The 21,667-nt window shown below is 43.9% G+C and overlaps 1 protein-coding gene across 1 annotated transcript; it reads left to right on the forward strand.

Moving 5' to 3' along the window:
• Positions 1 to 83: 83 nt before the first annotated feature.
• On the forward strand, positions 84 to 21,353 carry Vps26b (VPS26 retromer complex component B). Its single transcript, XM_055601329.1, has 6 exons — positions 84 to 784; positions 10,047 to 10,203; positions 13,778 to 13,942; positions 16,299 to 16,474; positions 18,543 to 18,685; positions 19,085 to 21,353. Exons 1-6 carry the CDS (start codon positions 562 to 564, stop codon positions 19,229 to 19,231), a joined length of 1,011 nt encoding a protein of 336 aa, XP_055457304.1. The 5' UTR covers positions 84 to 561; the 3' UTR covers positions 19,232 to 21,353.
• Positions 21,354 to 21,667: the final 314 nt, after the last annotated feature.

The following is a 21,667-nucleotide window of genomic DNA, read 5'->3' on the forward strand; positions in this document are numbered from 1 at the left end:
GAAGCGCGCTATGGCACTGCACATGCGCGGATGAGCGCAACCCGCCGAGGGCCTGGAGGCGGGGAGGGGAGGAGGAGTGGGAAGAAGACGTGCGCGTGCGCGTGGCATCCTCTTCGCATCCGGGCCGGAGTTCTCCTGCCCCCTCCCCCGCCCCGCGCCGCCGTAGCACTTCGGTGCGTTGCACCGCGGGAGTCTAGGCAGTTCAGAGTGCGTCTGGGCGCTGGACCCCACCCGGTGGGCGACGGCACGCGTGCTCGCACCCTTTTGCCGTGGTCCTAGCAGCTGCACCTCCGGGATCTGGGGACGTAGGGTGCCTGGCCTGTCGGTGCATCGCTGCCCTGGGCGCCGCAGCCCGCAGCCGCCTGCCTTCCTCGGCCCTGCCTGTCCCCAGGGGCTCAGGCCGCCGGTGATCGCCCACCGCCCAGCTCAGCCGAGCAGGGCAGCGGTGCGGCGTCCAGCGCGTTCCCGCAGCCGGCCCTCCGGCCTGCCTTCCCCGCAGGCAGCCCGCGCCTTGGAGGGAGGGAGCAGTCTGAGCCGACACCGGCGCGGCCAGGCGGGGCGATGAGCTTCTTCGGCTTCGGGCAGAGCGTGGAGGTGGAAATCTTGCTGAATGATGCGGAGAGTAGGAAGCGAGCGGAGCACAAGACTGAGGACGGGAAGAAGGAGAAATATTTCCTCTTCTACGACGGGGAAACCGTCTCCGGGAAAGTGAGCCTATCTCTGAAGAACCCCAACAAGCGACTAGAGCACCAGGGCATCAAGATCGAGTTCATTGGGCAGATCGGTGAGTCGGTTGCCTGGGATCTCCCAAGCCTTTCGGCGTCAGCCCGCCCCTGGAATCGAGTGTGTGACGGGCTGGGAGCAGAGATTTTCAGGGCCCAGCTCCTGCGAGGCCTGTGACAGGTTCTTGTCAACTGCAGTCTAAAGCCGGGGGCTCACCTACGAGTCCCGCCCGTGAGCGACTCCCTCCTGCATTCATCACCTTCTTTCATGCCAAAAGTGACAGCGTGCTGCTGGGGAGGTGGGGACAGCCTAAATACGGTAGGGAGCCCCCTACTGTATGGTTGGATGCTCATCTGGTGCCTGGGTATCCCCATTGTCTCTGCTGTATGCTCCCAGCTTTGCTTCTGATACCCGGGATTTCATAGTGGGGTGCTTAGGCGATAACCTGCAGGTGGGGTTGACAGCTACAGCTGTCAGATTCAATCTAAAGTTAAGCGGTGACCCCATCCACCCATCCATCTATCCCCCCCCCCCCCTTTAAAACTATGGTGTGGTTGACAGGGCTCATGTTTTCTGTTTAGTTAACCTCCCGTCTGAACGACCTTTCATGTGCATGACTTGAATACCTTTAGCCTGCCTCTTTCTGACTACCTATATTTCTCAGACTTCTTTATTACAATGCTAGTCCTTAGTTGTCTAATTTTCCCCGTAAAGTCAAAGAAGTGATGTTGCAAAGGCTATAATTAAATGATCAAAAATTTGCAGTGCTCAGTAATCATCTTCAAATATTGTTAATTTTACTGGAACTAGACAAGGGAAAGTAGTAAAAAAAAAAAATATTTGGGGAGCCAGGTGAGTTTGGTGGTACATGCCTTTAACTGCAGCAACTGGGAGGCGGAGACAGGTAGATCTCTGTGAATTGAAGGCCAGCCTGGACTACATAGTGAGTTCCAGGCCAGCGGACATTATGTAGTGTGACCCTGTTTCAAAATAAAACAAAATCCCACAAAGATTTGGGGAGCTGCCCATCATGATTCGGTTGTCACCAATTCTAAGTATATGGAGTCTTTTGTGTTTTCACATCGCTTGAGTACTTCTAAAATAAAATATTTGAGTCATGAAGTCACCAGTAGGTTATGCTTTGTGGATGGTGAACACCTGTCAGAAAGTCTGTACTCTGTACCCCATACTGCACATACGGACACTGATTTTAGAGACTTCCTTGGGAAAGCCTGATAAGTTCACATGCTAAGACTTCAGCATAGCATTTGTTTTCTCTCTTCTACAGAAGCAGGGAACACTGGTAGGAGGAACACTGGGAAAAGAAGTCCTGGTGGCTAGATTTTGCAACCTGCTGTTTGGCCTTAAGCATCTTCCCTCTGGTATTTAGAGATAGGAAATCCAGCTGAGGACTGGCTGTTCTTAAAGGGCCTTTTTTTTTTTTTTTTTTTTTTTTAAGCCAGGATGTGAAAGATGCATTGCTGTAGCAGAAAAGGGACTGGAGTGTGCATTTCACACTGCTTGCTCTCCTGCTTCTGCCTGGGGTGGCAGGACAGGAGCACTGTTGACGGCTATTTGGAGCCTGGTCGTTGTTACCTGTGTCCACAGTTTTTTCCTGAATAGAAACTAATGGCATTCCCCACTTTCCACACAACAGTGCCTTGGGATAGTGCTGCGTGTCCCCTTGGAGGATAAAATCACCTCATAAAGAGTCACAGGTCAGATTATATAAACCCGAAGCATTTTACGTTAAGCATAAATATATGAAATAGCCAGTAATTGCCTACTGAGAAATTGGTATTTTAAGTAGGAGTTTTAAAGTTACTCCATCAGTTCTTTTGCTTTGTAAGACCAGTACAAACAGGTATGTTTGAGTCTTTGTCTGTACCATCACTTCCTGATTGTGAATATCTCAGAAAGTTCCCTGACAGTATGAAGTGAGCCATTCTACAAGGAATGCATGGTGTCAGGGTCTCTTTTCATTTTACCGCAGGGTAGCCAGAGAGCCGTTGCCTGTGGTTGTCCCACCTGGTCTCTTGCCTAAATCCTTCCTTCCAAGATTGCAACCTTACTGAGTTTTCTTAAAACCTTTTACTGCTTCTTGGGGTAATTTTCCCCTGGGCCTTGGCACACTGACCTGATGGGGCCTCAACTTTGTCAGGTATAAATAAAGTATAATAAAATCACCTGGTTATTATGCTGAGCTACTGGGGGGACTGTGTCTCCCTGTCTCACCTAGAGGGTTTCTTTATACAAGTAAGAGTCGTCAATGTAGTGACACTTCTATATCACAAACTGAATTACAGCCGCTGAGTCAGTCTCTTCCTCTAGACTTCTTATATTCTTCCCAGTTAGCTGGCCAAATGGACTTTTACAGAGTACATGTTTCAGTTCTTTGCCTTAAAGCATTTGCTTCGGCCACCTTCCCTTTCACAGCCGCAGTGGGTGTGGTGTTTAAAGCATATAGTTTGTATTCACTCGTATTCATTATCCATGGTTACACGAGAGAATAATAATAGATTAAAACAGAATTATAAACAGTATATATATTGTTTGGGCTTGAGATATATTTCTTTGTCAAGGAGAAGACATCAGAAAAACTTTTCTAACCATATACTTATAATGTCAGGACTCCAGCGGGTAAGCCAGGAAGATCTTGAGTTCAAGGCCAGTCTGGCTACACAGCAAGACCTTGTCTCAAATGAAAGCAATAATGAAAAAGCCTTTCTAGATATGTTTGGTACAAAAGTTTCTCTTCCCACTTTCTCCATCTCTCTGTTCCTAAAACGGATTGATATTAAAGATGTCCCAGCTTATTCAGACTTTCCTTGAGCTTTGTATTTATTTATTTTCTTCGTGACTTGCCCTTAGAATCAGGGAATGACGTATTGTGTTACACATCTAAGACAGTTATTAGGAAGTGACTTCAGGGCACCAGAGCGAAGCCAGTGGGTAACTTTGTTGAAGTTGTGGTTCTGTGGTTTTCTCCTTCATTGCATTCTTTGACTATGTATCAAGTAGGTGGAACTCTTGTTATAAAGTCAGGCTATATGGGTAACTGTAGCTACAGCCAAGAGAGTTACTTACCGTCAACTGAGTTCTATCCTCTTTCCTGATGAAACAGGTTGTTTGTTTGTTTGGGGTCCTGGAGGGGTTGGAGCTGTCCTCCCTTGTCTCACTCTATAACCTGTTTTGGCCATCTCTTCTATATCCTTATCATGATCTTCTGCAAGGATGAACTTCCTAAGAAGTAATTCTCATATTGCCAATCCCCTTAAAAGCTGTTTTTTTTTTTTTTTTTTTTTTTTTTTTACCACCAGCTCCTTAGCAAGAGTATATTTATTTTCTTCCTGGAGATTGTCCCAGCCTGCCTTTCCAGATTCATCTGTTTAACTTCATCCTCACTGATGATAGCTTCTTCAAGTACCTTCTTCAAGTCAGGCATGGTGGTATACACCTGTAAGTCCAACATATGTAAGACTGAAGCAGGAAGATCCTGTAGCCTAGGCCAGCCTGGACTACACAGTGAAACCTTATCTTAAAAAAGAAGAAGCAGCAAAGAGCACCAGCTGCTCTTCCAGAGGTCCTGAGTTCAGTTCCAAGCAACCATATGGCAGCTTTACAACAGGCTATAACTTTAGTCCCATGGAATCTAATGCTCTCTTCTGGTATGCAGACATACATGTAGACAAAGCAACTAGATACATAAATAAATAAATCTTTTTTGTTTTGTTTTGTCAAGACAGGGTTTCCCTGCGTAGCATTGGCTGTCTTAGAATCACTCTGTAGATCAGGCTGGTCTCGAACGCACAGAGATCCACCTGCCTCTGCCTCCCAATTGCTGGGATTAAAGGTATGTGACACCATCACCCAGCTATAAATTTTTTAATGAAGTAAATAATAAAAATCCTCTTCTGTATAAGGCCCTGGGTTTAATAAATCCTAGTACTGCAAAAAAAAAAAAAAAAATCCTGTTCCTTCTAAAGTTTTGGTGTCTTCTCCTTGTATTTTAACTTTTTTTTTGTACTTTTTCTTTGAAAGCCTACTCATCACTTCTGCTATTTTAAGTTCCAAGCTTACCTCTTTTCAAGCAGGTTGTGATTTCATTATTTTTGTGTTTATTTTGTTTTTTGTTTTTAATTGTCTCTCTTCTTACCCCTAAAGCCCTGAAACTTCCTTCAGTCCATCGTTAGTCCAGTGTAGTCCAGTGGTTAATCTCTAGTCTCAATGGCTAGCTAGCACATGGAAAGTGCTCAGTAATTTTGTTTGTAACTGCTTCAGATTTAAAGTTTGTTTGTTTTTAGAATAGCATAGCTTGGCTATTCTAGATTCACTTTATAGACCAGGCTGGCCTCGAACTCTCAGCAGTCTGCCTGCCTCTACCTCCTGAGTGCTGAGTGCTGAGATTACAGGTGTGCATGATTGCACACAGATCTAAGATTTTACAGAAACTATTTTCTGGTTTTTTTTTTTTGTTGTTGTTGTTGTTTGTTTTGTTTTTGTTTTTTTTTTTTTGTTTTTGTTTTTCTTGTCTTCTTTAGAATCCAGGAACAAACTTAGAGCCATAGCTCTACCAGGCAAGTATTCCACAACTCTGGAGCACATCCCTAGAATTACTTTAATGACAGAAAGGACAGTCTAGATGAAGCAGCTGGGTTTCTTGCACATGCTTGTGCAGGACACAATAATGAGCTATGTAGCTAGAAATCCCAGTCAAGCCCTGAGAACTTAGGTGGCACATGACCATCATGCACCTGTTGGAATAGCATCTTCTTAAGGAATCTTTGATGTGAGAGCTAGTAAATCTGATGTCAGCTTACTTGTCTTTATGTATTTTTTTATATCATATTCCTATTTCAAGTTGAAATTACTTCTCCCTGTTGAAAAGAGGAATTACCAGACCTGTGGCTCACGAGGTCCTGCAGCAACTGCTCTGATGTTACAGTTCGAATATTTTCTCCAGAGAGTAATATGTTGCCAGCTCTTCATTTAGATCGATGTTTTTGTAACCCTCTGATTTTTAGCTGCTGTCCTCCCTATACCTAGCATGCTTCTGATAGCAGTCTCGGTTGGAACAATGCCAATAAATGTGTGGTAAGCAAGTCTTCTAGGTAAGACCAGTGTAATTAGAAAGATAAGTAGTATAGAGAGAGCACTGAGGGAGCTACTGCATAGTTTATAAGAAAAGGCCATTTTCCTGCTGGAATCCTTTGGGAAACACTGGTAGATGTAAGCCTGATCTGAAAACTTTGGAGGCTAATGGGGTTAGATGAACTAAATATAATTAGAAGGTCAAACTTGCAGCTATGGACAGACACACATATTCTTATACCCCAGAGCCAAATAGCTAATTTTTACAAAGTGTTTAATGAGCTCATCAGTACTAATAAGCCTTTCCTTTCAAAAACTCCAGAGACTTTTATTTTAATTCATTTACTCTTGAAATACCAAGTGAAAAAGCATGTGGAGGTTAACTGGATCGATTCTGGCAGACTTACTAAGTTGTCAGCAGGGCCTAGATTTGCACAGAGCAGAATTGTGTATGTACAACCCCAAGGTATAATTGTTCCTATGGGTCTGCCAGACGCAGGAGCTTTAGTGGAGCTGTAGCAAGCAGGAATCGTGACCATGTGGTCCGCAAACAGGCTAGGAAAGTCAGGGGTAAAGGAAGCTCTTGATGCTTTATATTTCTCCCAAGTCTGACATGATACCTTGACTATATGTGGTGGAAGCCTAGAAGCTGGTCCCAGGGTGACTCAGAGCTTTAGCCTGTGGTGTAAAGATGGCTTAATATCCTTCTACGGTGGCAACCTCACTTCTTGGCCATTGGTGGTAGGTATTATTTGAAAACATCCTGAGTGCAAAAATCATTTCCTCCTTTTGAGTAAAGAAGGGAACTAATGACAGAAGTTACTTGGGGAAAAAAATGGAAGTAGGGGTTCAGTTTTTCTTTCTAGCCTGAAGAGCTGTCATGTTTGGGATGACTCTAGCTGCTGCTTTGGGATGGACAAAAGGCTTTTATAGTCTCTTAGGGGCTAGGCCTCTTGCTAGAACACTTGGATTTTCTGCCTTAATTTATTCAAAATGAAACCAACCTTTCTAGCAAATAGCAGTGCAAAGCTCTGTTTCTGTCCCTTTGGCCACAGTATTGGCAGAAGCATTCCAAATTGCTTATAAAATTACAAATCAAAAAGGCCATTCCAGGCTAGATGTGATGGTATACGCCTATAATCCTAGCACTAGGGAGGATGAACCAGGAGAATGACCAGGAATTTAAAGCCAGTCTGGGCTATGTGGCAAGACCTGCTTTAACCAAACAACAAAAGACCATTCTAGCTCTCCTCAAACCACAGTGTTCTCTCATGGAATTTCACATAGGCACTGACAGGGATGTGATATAGGAAGAAAAGCACTGGGGAGAGTGTGATGCTGCATAGAAAAGGACTTCTACTCAGATCCTCTGCTGGACTAGGTAGGGTACTGTGTTAGGACCCTCAGATACCGGTAGCCTGAACACGCTCTGAACTGAACTGCCTCTGTTTTGTTTATTTTTCATGTTGCCTTTGGGCTGTATCATCATTGCCTTTGTTTTGTTTTGTTTTGTTTTGTTTTTTCTGTTTTTCTCTTGATACTGCAATTTTCCGTTGGAAGTTTATGGACATTGGGTCGATGTGCTTCTTATATGAATTCATAGGAACTGGGACCAAAATCCATTGCACATGAACTGAGGTACAGGGTTGCTAAGTTAGGAGATCAGTTCTAACATGAGCCAGCACCTTCTACCAGGCTAGGTTGCAAGACTGAGTGGAAGATTTCCAAAGATGGCCAGCTCAGACCTGCCCGGTCCTTCTCCAAATGTTCCTACTTTATTGGTGGCACATAGTTAGTTACTGGGTTACTCACTTTCTTCTACATAATTTGGAACTGTTGTCTCTCTTTAGTGGATTTGTGGGTTATTACTCACTACCTATCATGCCACCCACTGCTGAGAACACTTAGTATTTGGAAAAGGAAGTAGATTATTTGTAATAATGGACTGGTAGCTGGACGTGGAGGCACATGCTTTTTTTAATACCTAGCACTCAGGGCAGAGGCAGGTGGATCTCTGTGAGTTCAAGTGAGTTCGAGGCCATCTTGGAATACATAGTAAGTTCCTCCAAGACAGAGAGGCACTGTCTCAAAAGCCAAACTAAACAAACAAACAAAAAAAATTGATCAAAATATAACTAGGTAGGTAATAAACTACATGTATTAGCCACAGGATACCTTTTATATTTGTATGGTAATAGCATCACTAGAATGGAATTATCTGTATTATTACCACTTTTATAAATTGGATAAATGCCTTTGGAATTTTGTTTGCTTATTTATTTAGTTTTGGTCTTTCTTTCTTTCTTTCTTTCTTTCTTTCTTTCTTTCTTTCTTTCTCTTTCTCTTCTTTTCCTTCCCTTTTCTTTTTCTTTTCTTCTTTTCTTTTCCTAATGCTACTGTGAAACCCAGGGCTACCTCATGCATACCAAACAAGTATTCAACCACTGAACTGTACCCCTAGCTCAAGTTGGGTAAATCTTTCAACACTCTGCTTCCAAACCTCCAAACCAAGGGAAAGCTTCCGTGGAATGAGCATGTCAGGAGAAGCTCATGGAGTGTTGGGGGGATCTTGCAGTCAGGTTAAGATTAACAGCTAAAATTGTTTCTCTTTGTCTGGAGATGGACTTCTCCCCAAGACAGAGCTGGATACTTCACTGGCACCAGAAAGTCAGGAAATCTGGTTTCTTAAACCCAGAAAGGTTTTGATTCCAATCAAGGCTTCAGATCTTGCACTTTTGGAGCTGGACCCAGAGCAAGTACACAGAACAGTCACCCCTGAGTGTCTCTGAGAGATAGATGATACCTTAGAGATGCTGAGAACCAGGACCAGGCTGAGGGGCAGTGGACATGTCTCTCAAGCAATGGCTCCATGGTTTTAGCTCATTTCCTTCCTGTGGGGTACAGCCTAGCATATTGCTTGAACTCAAGAATATTTGAGGGATGAGGCTTGACCTATCATGTGGCCATGTAGCATCACAGGCAGAATTAAGTGCCTCCAACTAGGGTGCATGGGCTTCCTCTTTAAAGGGCCTTCAGTCCAAAGTGGAAAAGAGAGAGCATGTATATATCAAAACTTAATTCTTGAGTTGTACAATACAGAAAGATAAACAATAATATGGGCCTGGTGATAATATGAGCTTATTGTGAAGAAATGCCAGCTGGGTATGGGCTTGCATCATAGTCCCAGGATTTGGGAGGCTAAAACAGAAGGATTGCTATGCTACATAGTAAATTCTGGACCAGGCTGGCCGTTCTTAAGAGCACTGGCTGTTCTTCCAAACATCCTGAGTTAATTCCCAGCAACCGCATGGTTGCTATAACCTATAATTTATAATGAGATCTGGTGCCCTCTTCTGGTGTACAGGCACATATGCAAGCAGAGTATTGTATAAATAAATAAGTCTTTAAAAAATTAAAAAAAAAATAAATGAAGTAACAATGCATATCCTGCAAATATCAGGAATGTTAGCAAGGAGCCCTATTTTATATATTAATTCTCTTGATACATGCTGAAAAGCTGCTCCCTGAGTCTGTTCTAACCATCTCAGAATTTCCTTACATTTATTGGTGCATAGTCAGTGGATTACTAACAGGAGCAATGGCCTGGAGCATCACATTGGCATCTATCTATCTATCTATCTATCTATCTATCTATCTATCTATCTATTTATATATTTATTGGTGTCTTTAATGTATTTATTTAATGAGTATTTTGCCTGCATGTATGTATATGTACCACATACATGCCTGGTGCCCATGGAGGTCAGACAAGGGCACTAGACCCCTGAAAGTAGAGTTGCAGATGGATGTGTGCCACCATGTGGGTATTCAGAAATAAACCCAGGTCCTCTTGCAAGAGTAACAAGTGTTCTTAATGAGTGATTTCTCCATCATACCGGCTTTTTTAATCTCATGGATTCTCACTATGTGAAGCAGAAGAGTCAGCAGGGCATGATTCTAGTGGTTTGAGACAGGGGCAGGAGAATTGCTTATCTCCGAGAACTAGTGGCCAACCTAGGTAATATAGTAAGACTGTCTCAGACAAACCAAAAAGAAAGTGTCTTTGGAAAGGCACTTTGTGAAGTCATTGGAGGTGCTGGCGGTCAGGGAAAAAGAAGAGACTCTAACACAAGGTCACAAGTCTTGTTTGGGAGCCAGGCCTTCAAAAAAGAATGGTGCCTCCAACCTGTGGTAGCCCAGGTCAACTAGAGAAGGCTTTGTTCTCTCTCCAGAACTCTACTATGACCGTGGGAACCACCATGAGTTTGTGTCTTTGGTGAAGGACTTGGCTCGGCCAGGAGAGATCACCCAATCACAGGCCTTCGACTTTGAGTTTACTCACGTGGAAAAGCCGTATGAATCCTACACAGGGCAGAATGTGAAGCTACGGTAAGTGGTTTCTGCTGTTTCTGTTGTGCCCCTGAACCTGTCCTGTGGGGGCAGGGCCTGAAGCTTCCTGGCTTTTAAGGGTCTCTGTATAGCTACTAAGAAGGAAGAGCACTGCCAGCAGTGGTGTCAATACTGGGTTCCCTTGGGGCAAAGCCTTCCCATGGCCATCTTTGAGCATGAATGTGGTCACCATGACCTTTTACACATTACCACCCCATGGAGTCCCTCAAGACCAAGGGCTTCATAGACTGTAGGAAAATGATGATGAAGCAAAGGGATTTTAGTTATGTATTGCACTTGTTTCTAAGATAATTCATTTAATTATGTTTATATAATTTAAATCGCAGCTATTTTAAACAACCATTTCTTAAAATTTTTGAAAATCTAGTAATTGGCTTTCATACCTAAGGTGGCTGCAGTCAGACATCCCAGCTTGGTTCACAGAGGTCGTGACCCCTCCCCATCTGGCAGTGTCATTTCGGACTCTGTAATTTAAAGCATTGTTTAAGATTCTAACTCTAGATCTGTCTTCCTCCTCTTTTGGCAGAGATAAGAAAGCAGTGTTACACAGCATAACTGAGCCTTTCAAACATGGACACGGCCAAGCATTCGGCTTAGTGATGCACTTGACTAGCAGTACATCATCTGGGACCCATCCCAGGAGTCATAAATAACAAAGCTAATGAATCCATGAGCTGGGCATGGTGGTGCACCCCTGTAATCCCAGCACTTCAGGAGGCAGAGGCCAGCCTGGTCTTCAAAGCAAGTCCAGACAGCCAAGGCTACACAGAGAAACCCTGACTTGAAAAACTCAAAAAAACAAAAACAAAACCAAAAAAACCCAAACAAAAACAAAAAAAGCCCAGCAGTTCTAGACTCTTGGATGTGACATCACAGGGATGAAGCAGACTTCCCTGTCACTCTGATTACCCTCCTATCTCACAAGATCCACTTGTTTTCACCACCCACAGCCTGGACTCTGGATGGTGAGGATTACAGCAAGACAACATCTCCCTTTCTTTCTTCGGGTTTCCCTCCATCCATCAGAACTCTGTTTATAGACTCTTTTGAAATATTTGTACCTGAATTCCCACTAAAGACAGAGACTCATCCTGTCATTGTGGAGAAAGCCCCAGTGAAGATAATTTAGTAGTCATTTAGCTTGGCTATGGGAATTGTCTTAAAAAAGGTTTTGACAGTCTTGTTATGTAGTCTAAATTGACCTCAAACTTTGCATTCCCCTCCTTCATCTCTTGAGTGCTGGGATTACAGCTGTGTGCCACCCAAGTGGTCAGTATTGGCTCAGGACCCTCAAGACCCAAGTTCTTAGCACAAAGAAGGTGTGTTTGCCCAGTGGGTCAAAGGGCAGGGAATAGGGGACAAAAACAGGAGATTTAGGACTGGGGAGAGGGGAAAGGGAACAAAGGAGTTGGGATAGGGTTATTTGCCCATAGGGACAAAGGATTGCCTCTGGATAGAGAGGAGACAGAAGTGGCCCATAGGCAAACGACAGTTTCTAAAGGTAAAAGGAGAAAACCTGTGTTAGGATGAGGTATTTAATTTTAATTAGGCATATTAATTAGCTGAGCCAAAGGGGGCTTTTGATTTCTAGACCTTAATACTTTGATAGCTGGACTTTGGTGGTCAGCTTCAGGAGGAGAAAATGGCCAAATAAGGGAATAGATCCTGATGGCTAGCATTAACAATGTAATATAATGGTTTTTAGCAAGGCGGAGGGAATTGAGGAGAAGGGCAAGGCCTGTTTGCCATGCTTGAGTTGGCTAGAGTCCCCTCAGCTACCATGCTTGGTAATTCCCACTCCCACCCCAGTAGATTTGCCTTAGTGTTTTTACATCAGGAAGAAAGGTATTGAAAACAATATGGTAGCTCCTCAAAACTAAATAAGCTGAAAGTATAACTTAGTAGGAGCTGCATATGCACATACTTGAAGAATATTCAAGGCATTGGCTCAGTCCCCAGCAACACACACACACATTCATAATTCAACAGAATCACTGTGTGATCCGGCAGTTCCCTTCAGTAGTAGATCCAAAATAATTGGACCCTGAGCCTGGAACAGATAATCTGACACCTGTGACCACAACAGTCATGGTGGCACATGCCTTTAATCCCAGCACTAGAGAAAGAGGCAGGCGATCTCTGTGAGTTCTAGGCCAGCCAGGGCTAATAGTGAGACCCTATCTCAAAGACAAACAGAAAAAAGCTACATTCAATCAGGCATGATGGTATATGCATTTAGGAAGCAGAGGCAGATGAATCTCTATGTTTGAGGCCAGCCTGGTCTTAGCAAGTTACAGGCCACCCAGAACTCTAGAGTGAAACTCTGTCTCAAAACAAAACAAAAATCCCACAACAAAACTATGTTCAGTTGCAGTGGCATACTTATGCCCTAAATAAAAACAGCATAAAACAGAAAAGAATTAGAGATCTTTACTTGAATATTTAGTAGAGTAAAATTCAGTCTTCTACAGACAGCGAGATGGATTTGAGACCTGTGCAATTAGAAAGCGTTAGGGACAAATATCTTGTACAATTTTGGCAGAGGTTACTGAGGGAAATAAAAAGGACAGCCTAGAAGGGGTCAGTGCCACACAGAGTTAGTAGCCTGCGTGTGTAGGTGATGTGGCCAGCATGCCTTTGTTAGCTTTCCAGTAATGCTTAGCAGGTACTTGGATTATTAAAGGATCGCTCAGAAGAAATTATAACTAAGGGGGTTCTTTCTTGAGGGTGTTAGCATAGTAATGTACCCAGGGGACTAGGATGCTGGAAAGGCAGTCCTGAGTGGCTGTTAAACCTTTAGGGTTCACTTATGTATCTTCTTTCAAACCTGTACTCTACCATGCAACTGCCTCCTCCAATTAATTCAGAGATTTCATTGCTACTTTGTTGCATTATATGTAGCTTTGTTCTTAGAGTCACTTTTGTTCTCATAAACCTGAATTACAGTTTTTGAATTATCCATTCCCTATCTTGATTTTTCTGTTTGCTCATCTCCCTATAGATTGGGAGCTTCCCTTGAGATTGTATTGTTCTTCTTCGATGCCTAGCACAGGCTGAGCTAAGAAAGACTACTGAAATGAACACTTGGCTTCATTTCTCCATTTCCTATTCCTCACTTTTATTGGCCAGATATTGTTTAGTGGAGTGTCATGTAAATGTATGGGCTAGATCTCTGTGCTCAGAAAGCCAGGAGTTAGATAAATAAACAAACCCTCCACACAGCCGCTACATAGTGGTGGGGGACATAAAAAGCCTTTAAAACAATCTGTTGGAGTAGAAAGCAAAAAAATCACTCAAAGTTCTTAGTTCATGGTCATGAACTCCCAAATGGATTTTGAAGAAAGGCTTTGATATGTATGTAGGTGCGTATGTATACTTTTTTCTAAAAAAAAAAAAAAAAAAGGCCCATAAATTCTCAAAGAGGTATAAAGCCCCAAAGGGGTAAACATTGCCTACTGTAGGGATCTGCACTCAGGTAGGTCATTTTGTTGTCTCATTGGTGTAGCATCTAGAGTCTGGAAGTATTCACTTGTGATGACTCCATCTCTTACAGCTATTTCCTTCGAGCCACCATTAGCCGCCGCCTCAATGATGTTGTCAAAGAAATGGATATTGTAGTTCACACACTTAGTACCTACCCGGAGCTGAACTCATCCATCAAGATGGAAGTCGGGATTGAAGACTGCCTGCACATTGAATTTGAGTATAACAAATCCAAGTAAGTGTCCTGAGCTACAGCTGCAAAGTAGTACAGTACATGCTAGGCTAGTTATGGATAGATGGGCCATGAAATAGAAGCTACACTTTCAAAGTCAAGCTAAACTAGCTTTTCAGTTGTTTGTTTTGGATGCTTGGTAAAGCCACTTCCTTCCATATGTGAGAATAATCATAGAACACAATGCTGTTATCATTTGTTTGCGCCCTGCCTTAGAAATCAAAGTGAAATCAAAGTGATGAAACCATGCACCGGCAATGGCCTGCTTCCTTCCTGAGTCAACATGAGTTACAGTGCAGAATGCCTAGTGCATTTTTACAAAGGTCTCATAATAACTTTACCTGGCAAGTTGGGAAGCTGTGTTTTAAGTTGTATTTGCTATTAGAACATGAAAATATGTAATTGCTTGTAAACCACAGAATTCTCTGGCACTCCTGCATCTTTCTTTGGAATATAATCTATTCCTGAAAGTATTTGGAGATCAATCCTGAAGTGAAAGGATCATCTACAGTTTTGATTACCCTTCTACAGCAGTGGTCTCCCCCAAGGGAGACCAGGACTTAAGGAGAGCCAATCTGCCTACTACAGCCTTAGGAATATAGAGAAGAGAAAGACTCAACTATGTAGACCAGGCTTGGCCTCAAACTTGTGATCCTGCTTCTACCTCAAAAGTGCTGGGGTTACAGGCGGCATGCCTGGCGGAACAGTTTGTAAACCAGGAGGGTAACTTGACTCCAAGAATAATTGTGAAATAAAGTTACATGTTCCTCTGCTCCCTGGCTTGGAACCTAGTGAGGCCCAGTAAAATAACTATTGTGACCTAAAGCCAGCCCTACTTATCCTGGCCTACCTATTGGGATAGGGAATAGATGCTAGAAAGGAATCCCCACCACCACCACCACCACCAGTCTCCTTACTCAGCTTAGCCCTGTCCACTGATCCTGCAACCAGTACTCTGATGAAGGCAGCAAGCGGCAGCAATGCTGTCTATCTCTAAGAGCCTAAGGCAGCTACTCATCAGTTGCTTTTTGAATTAAAGGTATTTTAGAGTCAATCTAGAAATAGATACTCCTAGTATAGAAATAGATACTCCTGGTCTTACCCTCTCCTTGTATAACAGGTTACACCATAAGGGAACATGAAACATGTTTCTCACATGGGTGTGCTCCTGTGTTAGGTTTCGTTATAGTAAATGGATGCTTCATTTATGAGTATAGATAGAAGACCTTAGCATCCATGTAGCTTCTATATCCCTGAGAAAGGCTGCTGGTGGCGCCCTGCTATACCTGTAGGTGTTGAGTTAGCTGCTCAAAGTCAGTAGCTTTTAGTAGACTGTAAGCAACAGTATAGTAAATGGTGGGGAGCACTGAAGTCTGGAAACTAGGAATTGCCTATTTGAACCCATCACATGCAGTTGAATGATTGAGTCTTTTACAACTTTTTTTCCCCCCATCCATCAAGTAAGGAGGCCCAGGAGGCCCAATTCTGAAATCTCTGCTAAGGGTCACCTGGTATGAGTGTGAGCCTCAGGTTTGAAGAGTGTTCTTTCTGGCACACCTGATACAGGACTGTGTATACACAGACTGCCAGCACTCTTGGCTAGCCCACAGAGAAAGACTGAAAGGGTTGGAAAGTGTTATGCAACATAGCTAAATTCCTAGGAGCTCATGAAGCATAAGTCATGCAAGTAGAGTCCAGAGTGCAAGCAGTGGTGCAGAGGGAGACTGACTTGTTTTGTGCTTCTGCTTCTGGCTGGGCTGCCTAGCCTGGAGCAAACAGAACTATTTACAAGGAAGTGTTAAAGCCCAGTTCCCTAACGACATTGTATGGAGAGTAAAGTGGGAGGAAGAGACTTGATTCCCTTGTTCCTGAGACTGTCTTAATACATTAGAAAAACACATACATTTAAAAAATACTAAAGGTACAGCTGGGTGAGGTGGTGCACACCTTTAATCCCAGCATTCATGATGCAGAGGCAGTGGCTCTCTGTGAGTTCTAGGCCAGCCTGGTCTACAAAGTGAGTTCCAGGACAGTCAAGTCTACACAGAGAATCCCTCTCTAGAAAACAAAACCGAACAACAGCAACAACAAAACCCAGACCAAACCAAAATTAAGGGTGTATCCTGTGGAGACAGAGAAGATAAACAAATATTAATGTTTAAATGAAATGTATCTTCCTTTGAGCAGGATGTGGAAGAAGAGAGTCACACAGATTCCAATAAAGGATAGGAAACTATTCCGATAGTGAGGTTGAGCATACACCTCCATTACATCTCTCACCCTCAGGGCTTTCTAGACAGGGTCCCTCGTTCTGAAACACTACACCACCATCTTACTTCCTCTACCTTCTCTTCTTCAGGTACCACTTGAAAGATGTCATTGTAGGGAAGATATACTTCCTGTTGGTGAGAATCAAAATCAAGCACATGGAGATTGACATCATCAAACGGGAAACAACCGGCACAGGTCCCAATGTGTACCATGAGAATGACACAATAGCCAAGTATGAAATCATGGACGGGGCACCAGTTCGAGGTGAGCCTTGTGGCCTAGGGCCCTGCTACGAATTCCTCCCAGGCCATGTACAGAATTTCATAATTTGGGAAGGGCTCAAATTGTTGAAGTAAAATATCTTTTGTTTTTCTTTTTTGAGACAAGGTCTCACTATATAGCCCACACAGGTGTAGAACTTATGGGAGTCCCCAGCACTCAAGTGAAAAAGAGAGGGAAAAGCTTGAGTCTGTGGAATTTCAGCTTCCTAGTCCATCCACAGCCACACCAGTCCCACACTGGCCTTGTTTATATATTGACTAATACTTAAGATTTCATCTCAGCTGGTCTGCTTGCACATGCCTGTTGTCTCACCTCCCAGGCAGGTGGAGGCCAAGAGGAATTCATTGTCATTCTTGGCTACAGAGAGTTTAAGGTCTACTTAGGCTACAAGAGACCCTGATTTAAGATATATTTGAATATTTAATTGCCTTTTCCTCTTGGCATTCTGACATGTTCTGCTGCTCAGGACACGAGATCAATGTACTCTAGTCATTTTCGTTGCTTAGTTCTAGCTACAGTAAAATGTTTCACTCTAGGAATTCATTTGCCTGCCATGAAAGTGCACCACTAGATTGTCGGCCAATACTACAAGGGCTTCAGACAACAGTAGGAATCACTGGAACCTCCTTGTGCACCACAGGGTCCCTAGGATGAGAAGGCTTGACAGCTCTTGGCTCTTTGGGAATCTGGATGGTTCCTGGGAAATAGCAATCAATTACTTTCTTCATCAGCTTTGTAGCAATCGAGAATGAAGGTCTCCTCTCACTTTGGGTAGTAGTACATTCCCAATGGAAGGAAGATGTCACATTGTGCCGTGCATAATACTGGAGACAGGGCAGATTCATAAGTGTTCACTGTATCAGACCCTCTCACGTTCCATAATCTGACCAGTTGTGCAAGCAGAGCCAACTGTGATTTTTTTCCTGAACAAATGAAATGGGTCACAGAGAAACAGCATAGAAAAGCAGATAATTAAAGATTCATTTATATTTAGCTTAAGATTGGCCTTTCTCAGTAGAATTACTGCCCTCATTTTGTTCCTCTTATTAGAGTATGATAGGACCTAAAATATGTCACTGTATTCTCTGATTTCTCACATGAAAGCTATAGATGTACTCAGAAGTAAACTGGCCCCTGGAGAACAAGGTCCAGAATGAGTTTTCTGTTTTCTGGACTACCCTAGTGCAGATCATTGTTAGAGTGGAGATGTATTCTGGGGCATACAGTAACTGGTTTCCAGGGAGGGATAACTTTTGGAGAGATAGCTCAGTGGTTAGGAATACTCACTGCTATTGTGTTGAGGTCCCAGTACTCACATCAGGCAGCTCAGTCTCTTATAACTCTAACTTTCTTCTGGCTGCCTCAGATACCTGTACACACATGTACATACTCACATATAGATGTAAACATACACATCAATACAAAATAAATCTTTATAAGAAAAACAAAACAAAATTATTTTATTTTTTGAGACAGTTTCTCTGTGTAGTCTTGGTTGTCCTGAACTTGCTTTACAGAGCAGGCTGGCCTTGAATACACAGAGATCCACCTGCCTCTGCCTCCATGAGTTCTGGGATTACAGACCTGCACCACCACACACAGCTTAAAAGAAACATTTTTAAAAGAAAAAGAAACCCAGTTATTAGACTTACTGGCTTACACTTCTAATTCTAGCACCTGGAAGGCCGAGGCAGGGGGATTTCTGTGGGTTCAAGGCCAGCAAGAACCACATAGAGACCATGTTTCAAATGATGAAGAGGAGAATAGGAGGAGGAAGAACACAACCACCACCACCAAGGAACAAGGCACATTACATATACCAAATGGTGTCTAATGTTTCCCTTGTGCCATTCAGCCAGGGTTCCTCACTGCTTTCTGCAACAGGGAGGTAGTAGGATGTTTTGAGCCACAGGAAAGCGGTGGAAACTGCTAGAAAGCATAGAGGGCAGAAGCCTTTTTAGCTGTAGTCTGACCTGCTGCGGCCAGAATGGGGATTATATGACAGTGCCTTTTGTGCTCCTTGCCCTCATTTTTGCTTCACCCCCTACAGGTGAGTCCATCCCCATCAGGCTCTTCCTGGCTGGCTATGAGCTCACACCCACCATGCGGGACATAAATAAGAAGTTCTCTGTGCGCTATTACCTCAACTTGGTGCTGATAGATGAGGAGGAACGACGCTACTTCAAGCAGCAGGTGGGTGCCTCCTCCAGGATCCTGGGTCCCTTTGGGCATAGCACAGAAAGGCCACCATTTCCACAGTGGGCCATCTTGACACTTAAAGGAAAATGCTAAAAGAAAATAGTCAAGCTTCTATCACTTGTTATTATACCAAGAGGTAGAAACACAGGATTGCCTAGAACCCTACAGCAGGAGTGTGATTCCTAGTTGATACCTAGGTTCTGCTTTCTCGGGTCTAACTCCTATTTTTGTGGCTTACACTAGGGACACGGGTATTAGGAGCCACAGCTTTGGTGAGAGATGAGCAAAGGAAGTTATTCCTGGAAATTCCCTGGGACCCAGGTGGGAACCCCTGAGAAAAGCAACCCCAAGCCTCTCTCAAGTACCGTATTACCCCTTCTTCCAACTCTGTAGGAAGTGGTGTTATGGCGGAAAGGTGACATCGTGCGGAAGAGCATGTCCCACCAGGCAGCCATTGCCTCACAACGCTTCGAGGGCACAACCTCACTGGGTGAGGTGCGGACCCCCGGCCAACTGTCTGACAACAACAGCAGGCAGTAGGCCCTTGGGGCCAAGAAGTTGCTGGGCTTCCACCGCAGCACCCATCTACCAAACACCAGCGACTGGGGGAGGGGCGGATGGTGTGAAGCTCAACTGGCCGTTACTTGCAACCTTGAAAACAAATCATGTTTTTTACTTAAATTCTTTTCTCTGAAGAACTTAAGGGGCTTGGGTTGGGCAGCAGTCTCCCTGGGATTCTGCACCCTAGGTAGGGATAGGGACAGGAAACAATCTGGAAGCTAGTCCCTCCCTTGGGAATGAGCTGTCTGTCAAGGCTGTCTCAAGCCTTAAAGCAGAGTTGAGAGCACACATCCTTGGCTCCAGGCGCTCTGGGCTTCCTGACACAGAAGCTGAGTATGTCCTGCCAGCAGGGCTCTGGGTAGTCACGTCTTATGTTCCCTTTGACTGTTTTGAGGTAGTGGCAGAAGTTGTTGGGCCTATTGGGCCTGTCTCATCTAAGTTGGAGGAAGACTCAAGATGAGGAAGCTACCTCTCGGGGCGTCTGGGATGTGGTGTTCTGAAGTTTCCAGTCACCGCTGGCCTCTCACTACTGGGACCAGACACCTCTCTTCTCCATCTTCTGTAGCTTGTCAGGAACCATACAGGAGCAGAAGCCTAAGGAAGGGTCTGGAGCTGACTGTCCTCTCACTTGTGAGAAACAGGGCCATCAAGAAGTCCTGAGAACATGTCATACATGGACGGCCAAGGGGCTAAGCTAGATCTTCTGAGGGGGAAACATCAGGCTAGGCAACTGTCTGCCTTCACCACATGACTCTGCTCGACAGCCCAACGTCTGGGTTGTTCTAGGGAATTATTTTAAATTATCCATGAGCACTAAGCAGAGGGTCTGTTTCCTTTAGTATAGACCCTGAGAAGAGGCTGGATCCATTTGCCTCCCTAAAGAGATCTGTCCTTAACCCTTGCCTCCACTTGATTTCTGGAACTGGCCTTGGTTTCAGGCATGTAGAAGTTTTGTTACTCCCACTCCAAACCCTTTCATCCTACTGTCTACAAGTTAAGGGAAGATGGGCCCCTGCACAAGACCCTGCTACCCTAACTTCAGAATAATTCTGCTTGCCAAATTATGTCTTTAACTTCACCAGTTCACTGGCTCAAGTTTAGGACCACTGGTTTTTTGTTTAATTTAAAAAAAAAAAAATAGGAAAACTCTTGGATACTAGAGAAGAGGCAGTTATCCCTCATGCTCTGTGCTTGGGCCTGCAAGTAATAAAGGGGTTGACTTGTCTTTTCTGCCTTGTCTGGGAATGACCAGGATTATCTTCTGTTGGAAGATCAAGTGGACCTGATGTTCAACAAGTACAGTATGTGCTGGTCTGTGTTCTCTGTGATTTGGAAAGTAAAGGATTTGTTCCTGTGTCATCTTTCAGTTTGTATAGAAAATGGGGACCCCTCTCAGAAGTCAGTCCAATTTCTGACTTTGGTGGGTTGGGGCTAATGGATCAGAGTTCAGATGAGAGACACTTGGGATGACTGGGGATAGCAGAGCTAAGGAAAGTAAACTTTTTTCAATGCCAGACCCCAAGTTTAGGTGTGACATACAATCCCCATGGGAACAGGTTCACCCCTCCAGCTGTCCTTGGATATCAAGGCTGGGCCCTAGCATATGAGGGAGGTAGGTTTTGTGCTCTTGCCTTTTTCAGGGTATGAGACTAGACACTCCTGTGCCTCCTTTTAATATCTCATTAAAAGCATTTGTCAATTTCTCTGCCTCCCAGCTGACAACACAAATTCATTTTCCAACTTTGCTAATATCTTAAGCCTTTCTTAAGAAAGAGAACTAAAAGGTAGAATATGCTTTGTTTCTCTCAGGAGCTGTGCACAAGCCAGGTCTTGTTTTCTCTGACTCTGCCCCCATTTTCTTTCCTCTGCCAACTGTGAAAGTGTGGGGGGACTCCCATCCCCATCCTTTAAGGTTCCCAAACCTGGAGTGCGTAGGTACTAAACCAAGCAGTGCAACTTGTAAGTAAGAAGCTGCAGTGTTTACATGTTTCTTAATGTGTTGTCTTTTCAATGGCTGTATTTTAAAGAACATTTGTTTTAATGGTGTCTCTAATTAAAGGAAGCCCTATGGCTTTGGAGGCATTGTGCCCATGGTCCACTAGATTCTGTGGTCTGTCCTTCTTAACACTGTCTCATCTCTGACACACTGGGAACAAAACATTCAGCCTTACTCCAACACTTGCCTTCTTTTTCAGGGGATGGTAAAAAGTAATGAACACTGTAGTAACCACTCATTTTGGGCAAACATGGCTCAGTTCAGGTTTGTCTGCCAACTTGCCTGAAACCACTCATGTTTTCAATTTAGGTGGGACCCAGAAGACTAAGGCAAGATGAAGAAGACCAAAAGTGTCGTAGAAAAAAAAGACAAGACTTAGGTTTACTGAGTGTTCACAGACCAAGGGATTCAGTCCTATG

The sequence above is a fragment of the Psammomys obesus genome, unplaced genomic scaffold (assembly GCF_907164565.1).
Source record: "Psammomys obesus unplaced genomic scaffold, mPsaObe1.curated_primary_1811, whole genome shotgun sequence".
Taxonomy (NCBI): Eukaryota; Metazoa; Chordata; class Mammalia; order Rodentia; family Muridae; genus Psammomys; species Psammomys obesus.